Source organism: Carlito syrichta, unplaced genomic scaffold (genome assembly GCF_000164805.1).
Source record: "Carlito syrichta isolate Samal-C Ts95f unplaced genomic scaffold, Tarsius_syrichta-2.0.1 Scaffold306334, whole genome shotgun sequence".
NCBI classification, from domain to species: domain Eukaryota; kingdom Metazoa; phylum Chordata; class Mammalia; order Primates; family Tarsiidae; genus Carlito; species Carlito syrichta.
This window is the reverse complement of record NW_007250430.1, coordinates 75,889-86,367: the sequence shown is the minus strand read 5'-3', so window position 1 is coordinate 86,367 and position 10,479 is coordinate 75,889. Positions and strand designations below refer to the sequence as shown.

The 10,479-nt window shown below is 49.8% G+C and overlaps 1 protein-coding gene across 1 annotated transcript in view; it reads left to right on the top strand.

Moving 5' to 3' along the window:
• The first annotated feature begins 1,210 nt into the window (after nucleotides 1-1,210).
• Nucleotides 1,211-10,479, top strand: part of RNF122 (ring finger protein 122) — a 17,545-nt gene continuing 8,276 nt past the window's right edge. Inside the window, exons 1-2 of the mRNA XM_008063003.2 lie at nucleotides 1,211-1,252; nucleotides 8,287-8,443. Coding sequence (XP_008061194.1) covers nucleotides 1,228-1,252; nucleotides 8,287-8,443 — 182 coding nt within the window. The 5' untranslated portion in view covers nucleotides 1,211-1,227. The remainder of the gene's footprint in view (nucleotides 1,253-8,286; nucleotides 8,444-10,479) is intronic.

Sequence of the window (10,479 nt, the reverse complement as noted above, 5' to 3'; positions counted from 1 at the left end):
TGCTAGCCATTTTTCGCTGCCATAGCTATGCTCATGCACTCGGTTCCTAATGCCTTAAACATCCTTTCCCTACCTGGATCTGTTGACAGCTCTCTCATTGGTCCCTTCAATATCCTCTCCTTTCTATAAGCATTTCTAGAGACTCAATCAACTAGAGGAAACTTGTACCTTTTCACATATTTTGTTTTTGTTATTGTATCCTTCGGACCTTGTAACAGTATGGCAAGCTGCGTACTTAGAATATAGATTAAGTTAAAGGAATATTATTAAAAAAATAAAAGAGGGGCTGACCAAAAGTGAGACGACTGAAGCCCTTTTCGGATGCCAATTTTGTGATACATCTGCTTCACCCTTCCGCTTCAGTCACCCCCTTCGCAGTACGCACAGGAATGCGCTAGGTGCCACCCAGGACCTCGTCCATGCGCAGGGAGAAGTGCAACCACTCCCAGAACTAGCTTCTCCAAGAGCTAGGGGCAAGCTAAACAGAAACATCTGGAGGCGGAAAACAGCGTGGCAGGAATTGTTGGTCTGCCTCGGTGTCCCGGACGCAGGAGGCCGGCCGTCGCCCCGCCCCCTCTCGGCGTCGCAGGGCGCGGAGCCCGCTCCTCCAGACTGGAGTTTCCCCAGGCTTGGAGAGGCGAAGGGGGAGGAGGGACCCACCAGGCAAAGAGGCCCCCCGCTTCCAGGGGGAGGGAGTGAGGGCCTGCAAAGACGACCCTGGGGCAGAAGGAAGGCTCCGATTGGCCGGAAGGCGGGTGACGGACAGGAGGCGGAGTTTCCCGGGGGCGGTAAAAGGGAGGGGGTGTGCGCGGCCGGGTGTCAGTTTCGGATCCCAGCCCGCTCGCCGCTGCGAGGGACCCGAGCCCAGCCTGCTGCTAAAGTGCTTCCCTGCGCCGCTGACCCGGAGCTTCTGCGCCCAGGCACTCCCGCCCGGTTCCGCTGCGCCCGCGCCCTCCACCCCGCGCAGCCCGGGGCCCTCCGTGCGTCTCTCCTGCTGTGCTCGGCTCCGGGAGACTTTCCGCTTGTTTGTTTCCTCCGCTTACCTCTTTGTTGCTCCGAAAACCGGCCTCTCCGAAGCCCCCTGCTCGGGAGGGAGTTCGACTTCTCCAGGAAGGCGGCTGCCGCACAGTGCACCGGCGCCCCCTGCGGTCCCGTGCGCCGGCTGTGCGCCCACCCGGCTCGCCGCCCGCTTTCGTTCGTCCGAGGAAGCTAGCCGAGACCTCATTGATGCACCCATTCCAGTGGTGTAACGGTGAGTCCTTAGGGGCGGGGGGCGAGAGGACCCGGGACTGGCCGGAGACGCGAGGCGGGGCGCGGGGTTAGACATCCGAGGACTCGCCCTCCTCCGTCAGGAGCCAAGTTTCCCATGCAGTGCGACGGTCGAGCAGGCGTCCTGGAGCCCAACTCTGCTCTGCACAGCGCGGGATTTGAAACAATCCGGGTTTAGCTCGAGGGCCTGGAAGGGCCTCTGGATCCGGTGGCGGGCCGGGAGCGTGGGAGCCGAGGGGTCTCCGGCCTTTGTGTGTCGCTCGGCTCTTCTGTCCCCTTCCCCTGCCATTGTGCGCTCAAACTCCCTTCTTTGTTGTGGTTGTTGGAGGAGAATTAAATCCGCGCTCGGGCTGGGATCTCCTAGAGGGAGCTCAAGTTCCCGGCCTGAAACTTTGTAGGCTATTTTAAATATGTATACATTGCAGCGTGCGGGACGGGCGCGGGGGTAGCTTCTTCGGTCTTTGTTGGCTTCCCTCCGGCCTCAGCCGGGCTTTGTGCTTAGAGGGGTGGAAGACTCTGGGTTGAAGAGTCGCTTATTGAGTTGCTAAAGCCTTGCGGATATCTTGGGCCCCACTCCCCCTGGGGTGCGGGTCTGGCCTAGCGGGGAGCTGTGCCTTCTAGCCCCAAGCCCAGACTCTAGTGTCTGTCCCCGAACCTAGGCGGAGGCAGCACCTCCAGTCCAGACCCAACAACCTCTCCCCAAATTCCGCCCCCCGCCCGGGCCTGGGTGATGCTACTAAGTTATTTCATTTCACCTGCGGCTTTTTGGCGGTTCTGGTGGTAAAGGGTTAGGTTTGAGTCTGAATCCTCAAGCTACCTGAAAAGAGGGTCTTTCTGAGCGGGAGACACTTCAGAAGCTTAGATGCTAATACTCTCCCTCGCTCCCCGCCCCCCATACTCCCCTAGGGGTCCTAGAGTCTTGATCTCGTTGTTCTAATGCATGGAGAGTTTCTGGGAGGGGGAGATGGGAAGCAGCTGGCTTTATCTTTGAGTATGGCAAGCTGGCTAAGTTAGAGAAAAAAAATCATTCTTGAGAGTAGACTCCTGCCAGATCTTGGATTAATTATTTCAAGAGGCTTTTGTTTTAAGGCAGAGTTTGGGCAGCATGTGTCTGAGTGTCCCCCATCCCCCTTCCTCCTTTTGCTGGTCGGATCTCATTTCCTGAAAATGAACCAAGCTGTATGTAATAGGCAGTGTTGCGGGAGAGGGGGCGGGGGCGGGGGTGGGGGTTGAGGAAGGCCCGTGCATCCCAGCATCTGGGAAAGATTCCCGTTGGCTGCTAAGGAGAAACAGTTCCCAGATCCCCTGGTCTTTCTTGGCCAGCCCTTCTCTGACGTCATCTCTGCTCCCAGCCTGCCAGAAGAGATGAGACATTCTGATGTCAAGGCTTTCATAGGTTGGCGGAGACAATGGAACAGACTTAGGAAGAAGAAATTAGGCAGCTGTCAGTTACAAGGGCCTCTCTGGGCAGCTCCTTTTCAAATGAGGTTTTAGACCCGTGAGGACTTGCTGCTTTACCTCTTCACTTTTTTTTATTTTTTCCCCACTTCTTAAAGTGACTGAGAAATCCTGTTCTTTTACTCCTGTGAGGAAGCAATCCCTCCGGTATCCCTTTGGAAACTCTCTGGAGCCCCTTTTTCCTGGGGCTGGTATTCTCTGTCCTTACAAGTTTTAGAGGAAAAACTTATTCCTCTGTCAGCTTTTGGTCAATAGACTATTCTTTTTTTCCATTTCCCTTTAATAGTATTCCAAGTAAATTAATCATCTTCGTGACTATGAAGTTCTTCTCATCTCTTTCTGTATTGGCATAAGTCTCAAGCTCACTGACTCAGTTCTGGAGCCACAGGGAAAGCCTATGTCTGACAGGAAAAGATGATGGAGATAAATGATCAGAAACTGACCAGAGAATTTGGGGACCAGAATAGATACACAGCTGCTGCAGTAGCCCATGCCAGGCTCCTTACATTCATTCCAACTCATAAAAGAAGACGCCTATCTGCAAGGAAGAGCCAAGGCAGACAGGGGTTTAGACCATCTTGTAGCATCAAATATTGCTGAAGCAGTAGGTAGGGAGACAGCTGGGGTCAGAGATTTCATTGGTACTGAGGACACAGTTTTTCTGGAAGGGAAGTCTTGAGACCCTTTTCCTGTACAGACTGAAGGTTGTCCTTCTAACCAGTCCACCATGATGTCTTTATGGAAAGTTCATCTTTGGCCCACAGAGAGCAAATATTTGAGTATGGAGGGGTGTGGTGAAAACTACTTTCTATCTAACCCCTGCTGGAGCCTAGAAGCAAGGAGCCTCCTGTAGGGCACAGCAAAGTTTTGTAGCTAATTACTTCTTTCACTTTAACTTGATCAAGAAGTCTTTTCAGAACAATAACCTGTTTTACTTTCTGTTTTCCCACAATGTCTAGGTCGGTGCATAAAGCAGGTCCTCAATAATACTTGTTGGTTGACTGGTGATCCATTCGCTGAGGGAAGTTTCTGGGCGATTTTCCCAAACATCACTCTCATTACTTTGAAGTGGGTGCTTTTGCCAAGGGGACCAGGTTGTTTTGAGAAAATGGGGTTATTTATCTATTAACTAGATATTGAGAGCAAGCCAAACACTGGGCTAGGCTAGCACTGGAGGATATACAAAAGTCCAAGTTGGTGTGCTCAGACCTGGAGCACTGTGTTCTCCAGTGTCCAGCCTTGTTAGGACTCTACAGACAGTGGCTCTTATCTTTTTCTCAGGATGCTAGACCCTCCTTTACTATGGTACCTCACTCTCTATGGTGAAATCCTGTGTCTTTTTTCCTGCATGATAAGATCATCTAATCATTCTTTGCTCTCTTATCCACATTGTCTACCATAGTGTTTATCATCTAATCAATGCTTAATGCATGTTTCAGATCAATTAAGTTGATGCTAGGAACAGCTGGGTAATGTAAGACAGCTACTTAGTAAACAAGAGCCAGAACAAGTGATAGAAATTGTGAGCACTTTAGATTCAAGGAAGAAAGGGTTCACTGGAATATCACAAAGACCAGGCTTGGCAGTCTGTGGAAAGGGAGCGGGCATTTCAGGCAGGGAAAGCTGAGGCAGGCAAGGACAAGGTTGGGCAGGAAATAGTGAGAAAAAAACTGGCCCACGTGGGGTGGTCTGGGAGAACATTTAGTGGGAAGTTGTGAGGAGACAGGGTGAACCTTTAAAAGGACTCCAGGGTGGGCATATTGGCATGGGCCTATAATTCCATCACTTTGGGAGACCGAGGCAGGAGGATTACTTGAGTGCAGGAGTTCAAACCAGCCTGGGTAACATGATGAGCTCTGGTCTCTAGAAAAAAATTTTAAAATTAGCTGGACATGGTGGTACATGCCTATAGTCCCAGCTATTCAGAAGGCTGAAGTGGAAGGATTGTCTAGGTCAAGGCTGTGGTGTGCTGTGGTCATGCTGTTGCACTCCAGCCTAGGCAACAGAGCGAGACCCCCAACTTGAATAAAATAATAAAATAAATAAAAATAAAAGGACTTCCAAGCCAGTCATGAATCAGGAAAGTGCCTAGAACCCAAGGCTTTAGTACAGAGAGGACTTCTTAGTTATGTGACTGTGGGCAGGTTATTTAATGATTAAATCTTTTTTTTCCATTGGTAGGGGAAGTAGTGTTTTACTGTGGCATTACAGAGGTTAAGTTGATAGCATGAGACTGTGCCAGGGATATGAGGGGTATACCGTAAATTCTAGTCTTCTTGTTAGTCAAGGACTCTTCCCTCTTACCCTTTTCTGTTTTTCAAAACCTGGTCACATTTCCACCCCAATACCAAATATACTAGCATGGGAAGTGATTGTCACCATGAGTAGACCAGTCAGGATTTATTCCGGAGTCCTGTAAGAAGGGAAGCACTAGCCAGTGCTTTTCAGACTGAATGTATAGAGGAATCTTGTTTGTTTTTGATAGGGGTGACAGTTGGAGGGGGCTGTGGTGAGGATCTCTCTCTCTGTTGCCCAGGCTGTAGTGCAGTGGCATGATCACGGCTCATTACAGCCTCAAACTACCAGGCTCGGGTGATGCTCCCACCTCAGCCTTCCGAGCAGGGAATGACAGGTGTAGGCCACCACACCTGGCACGCGTTTTGTAGTGATGGGGATCTCACTATGTTTCCTAGACTGGTCTCAAACTCCTGGGCTCAAGTGATCCTTCCAGCTCAGCCTCCCAAAGTGCTAGAATTAGCCAGGCATGGTGGCTCATGACTGTAATCCCAGCACTGGGAGCCGGAGGCAGAAGGACTTGCCTGAGCCCAGGGCCCAGGGGTTTGAGACCAGCCTAGGCAACTTGGTGAGACCTTGTCTCTACAGTAAATAAAAAAATTAGCTGGGCGTGGTGGCACGTGCCTGTAGTTCCAGCTACCTGGAAAGCTGAGGTAGAAGGATCACTCTAGTCTGAGCAACAGAGTGAGACTTGAGTCACCACACCACGCACCGAGAATCTTGTTTAAAATGTAGATCCTAGCCAGGCTCAGTGGCTCAGCCTGTAATCCTGAGCTTTGGGAGGCTGAGGTGAGTGGATTGCCTGAACCCATGGGTTCGAGACCCGCCTGGGCAACTTGGCGAGACCTCATCTCTACAATAAATCAAAAAATTAGTCGGGCGTGGTAGCGCGCACCTGTAGTTCCAGCTACTTTGGAAGACTGAGGCGGAAGGATTGCCAGAGCCTAGCAGGTTGAGGCTGCGGTGGCCAAGAGCAGCCACTGCACTCCAGTCTGGGTGACAGAGTGAAACTCCAACTCAAAAATAAATTAATAAAATAAAATAAAATATAGATCCTGATTCATTTTGTCTGGGGTGGGCCCCAGAGTCTGCATTTCTACCAAGCTCCTGGGGCATGTTGCTGCCACTGGGAATACAGTTGAAGCCTTGAGTAGAAAGGGGGAAGGTGACTAGTAAGGGAAGATGCAGGTTTTCCCAACCCCCATTGCCACTTTCTGGAACGCTGGCCCTGCCTTGTAGTGAACCATTTCTATTCTAGTCCTGGCACAGCTTGTCTTCTGGAGCAGGTGGCTTAAAAATGACAAATGACCTTTGCAATTGCCCTTTGCAATTTACAAAGCATATTTCTTACACCGTCATTTTCAGTCTTCTATATTTTGTTTGTTTTCATATGACAGTGTGAAGCTTAGAGAGGTAACGTCTTAAAGGTCACACAACTAGCTAGGGAGAGAGGTAGAGTTGGAACCTAAGTAATACATTTCCTCACCTAAGCTCTTAATTTTGCTACTGCACTATGGGGGCTTCTATGTGATGAAATTGAGTTTTCTGGCTGGGCATGGTAGTTTATGCCTGTAATCCCACCACTTCTGGGAGACCAAAGTGGGAGGTTTGCTTGAGGCCAGGAGTTCCAAGACCAGCCTGAGCAAGAGAGCTGAGACCTAGTCTCTGCCCAAAAACAAAACTAAAAACTAGCCAGGTGTGGTGGCTGACCCCTATAGTCTCAGCCTCTCAGGAGACTGAGGCAGGAAGGATGACTTGATCACAGGAGTTCGCAGCTGCAGTGAACTTTGATTGCACCACTGTACTTCAGCTTGGGTGACAGAGCAAGACTCTTTCTCTAAAAAAATAAGATGTTCCTGAAGAAAAAAAAAAAAGAGCCAGGTGTGGTAACTCACCTGGTAAATCCCAGCACTTTGGATGGGAGGCAGAGGTGAGGATTGCCTGAGCCCCTGGGTTCAAGACCAACCTGGGCAACCTGGTGAAACCTCATCTCTACAATAAATCAAAAAATTAGCCAGGCATGGTGGCACATGCCTATAATTCCAACTACTTGGAAGGCTGAGGTGGAAGGATCCCCTGAGCTCAACAGTTCAAGGCTGCGGTGACTGTGAACATGCCAGTGCATTCCAGCCTGGGGGATAGAGTGACACTCTAACTCCAAAAAAAAAAAAAAGAAAAAAGAAAAGAAATTGAGTTTTTCATTTTCTGCCCATTGCCTGAATCCTTGATCCCTTAGATGGAGATAACTGTTTTAAATACTGTGGATAGCATTCAATTTTGTAGATTGGTTCAGTGATTTAAAGATTACAAGCTTGCTGGGCAGAGTGGCTCACGCCTATAATCCTAGGACTTTGGTTAGGCGGAGGTGAGAGGATTGATTGTCTGACCCCATGGGTTCAAGACCAGCCTGGACAATTTGGTGAGACCTCATCTCTACAATAAATCAAAAAATTTGCCGGGCATGGTGGTGGGTGCCTATAGTTCCAGCTATTGGAAGGCTGAGGTGGAAGGATCCCCTGAGCCCAGCAGCTTGAGGCTGTGGTGGCCACAAGCATGCCACTGTATTCCAGCCTGAGTGAGACTCCAACCCAAAAGAAAAACTGAAGCCACCTATAACCCCAGTACTTTTGAAGGCCCAGGCAGGAGAATTGCTTGAGCCCAGGAGTTTGAGATCAGCCTGGGCAACACATCTCATCTCTGCAAAAATTAGCATCATGGCACGCAACTGTAGTCCCATCTACAGGAGAGGTTGAGGTGAGAGGATTGCCTGAGCCCAGGATGGTAAGGCTGTAGTGAGCTGGTATTGGCACCTCTGTACTCCGGCCTGAGCAACAGAGTAAGACTATGTCTTTAAAAAAAAAAAACCAGGCTGGGCACAGTGGCTCAGCCTGTAATCCCAGCACTTGGAGGCCGAGGCAAGAGATTGCATGAGCCCACGGATGTAAGACCTCATCTCTACAATAAATCACAAAAACTAGCCAGGCCTGGTAGCCATGCGTCTGTAGTTCTAGCTACTTTGAAGAAGGCTAAAGTGGAAGGATTGCCTGAGCCCAGCAGGTCAAGGCTGAACTGCATTCCAGAGCCTGGGCAACAAGAGTGAGGCTCCGACTCAAAAATAAACAAACAAAAAACCAACAACCAAAAAAACTCAAGCCAATGAATCAGAGACTCAGAAGCCCAGAGAATGCCAGTTCTCTTCTGTCCTTGCTGACAACCCCAGTGATAAATTTCCAACTCTTACAAGATTTTTCTCTCTCTTTGCAGGGTGTTTCTGTGGCCTGGGACTGGTTAGCACCAACAAGTCCTGCTCGATGCCACCCATCAGTTTCCAAGACCTTCCCCTCAACATCTACATGGTCATCTTTGGCACAGGCATTTTTGTCTTCATGCTCAGCCTTATCTTCTGCTGCTACTTTATCAGGTGGGTGGATCCCTGGCTGACCCTGGGGACAGGTTTAGGAAGAAGGGAGCCTGGGTAATGTGAGCTGAGTGAGGGTTCCACAGCAGTCACCACCCTTATGCCATAGCCGCTGTTTGGAGGACATGGCTTAGCCTGCCCTTCCCTGGGCCCCTGAGTCCTGGTGTTTCTATTTACATCAGCCTATCAAGTTGTCCCTGAGCATATAAGGTCACCAAGGCTTGGGCTGTGTCCCCCCTCTTGGCCAGTCATTCTAAGGTTGCCTAGAATGACTGTCTGACTGAATGAATAATAAAGTTGGTAGTCCGTTAGCTTTCTTCCCCACTCATGCCCTCTGAATGACTGAGAACAGGTGGGCATCAGCTCTGCCAGCAGCATGTTCCTTTGCCCTCCTAGGAAATCCTGTTGTCAGCCCTCCAGTTGCTAATATTAGCAAACTGATGTCTGGAGAGCTCCTTGTTTATTCTGCCTTGTAAGCTTTTATTTTTGAGAGTGAAAAAAAAAAACCTTAAAACATCACTTATGCGTAATTCTTGAGGGCTCCAGGGAAAGACTGGAGCTTGGCAGGGTCCTCCAAGCTCCAGGAACCATTTCTCTGCTGCCTTCTGAAGGACATGGGAACTGATGGCTGTTGTCTACAAAAAAAAAAAAAAAAAAATGTGGCGCATGACTGGTTTTTTTTTTGAGTTGGAGTCTCACTCTGTCGCCCAAACTGGAGTGCAGTGGCCGCTCCCAGCCACCGCAGCCTCAACCTGCTGGGCTCCGACGATCCTTCCACCTCGGCCCCCCAAGCAGCTGGAACTACAGGCACATGCTACCACGCCCGGCTAATTTTTTTTGATTTATTGTAGAGAGGAGGTCTCGCCAAATTGCCCAAGCGTGTCTCGAACCCACGGGCTCAGGCAATCCACTCACCTCAGCCTCCCAAAGCGCTGGGATTACAGGCTGAGCCACCAAGCCCGGCTCATGACTAGTATTTACAGTGGAAATCAAAGTAGTGTTTCTTACTGGGGCATGCTGTTGATATTGACAAAATCCCTCATTGTATGGGACTGTCCTGTACACTGGAGAGGGTTGACCATCTCTGGCCAGTAGGACATGCTGCTTTAGAGCCATTGTAACCACCCGCCCTTTTCCCTGTCACCCACACATTGTCAAATGCTTGGGTAGACATCAGTTGTAGTCTAGGTTAATGCCTGATCAAATCATTTAAGAAAATTAAATTACGATTAAGGGAAAGGAGACCTGGTTGGCTACTGAGACATCCTGTTGGATTTGAGTGCTTTGTTGAGAGTTAGCTCCAGGGTGATAGATACTTGTTCATCTTCTCTAAGGAAGGGTTCCCTCTAAGAAGGTGAAGTGCCCTCAGGCTCTTGTCCCTAGTGCTCCCAGTAGTTACCTTGGACCACTTCTTTCTCAGAACTTTTCAACAGGTCCCTAGGTCTGTAATTTTCCACTAAAGTCTGTGCTGGCTGGTTGCAGTGTCTCACGCCTGTAATCCCAGCACTTTGGGAGGCTGAGGAGGGGAGGACTGCTTGAGCCCAGAAGTTCAAGAACAGCTTGGACTATGCCTCTACAAAAAATTAAAACATTGGCTGGGCACAGTGGATCACCCCTGTAATCCCAACACTTCAGGAGGCCAAGATGAGAGGATTGCCTGAATCCAGAGGTTCAAGACCAATCTGGGAAACTTGGCGAGACCTCGTCTCTACAATAGATTGAAAAATTAGCCAGGTGTGGTGGCACATGCCTGTGGTTCCACCTATTTGGAAAGCTGAGGTGGAAGAATCGCCTGAGCCCAGCAGGTTGAGGCTGCAGTGACCATGAGTATGCCACTGCACTCCAGCCTGGGCAACGGAGTGAGACTCTGACTCAAAAAAAGAAAAAAATTAGCTGAGTGTGGTGGCACATGGCTCTAGTGCCAGCTACTCAGGAGTCTGAGGCAGGAGGATTGCTTAAGCCCTGGAGTTTGAGCCTGCAGTGAACTGTTTGTGCCAGTGTACTCCAGCCTGGACCAAAGAATGAGACCCTTACTCCCA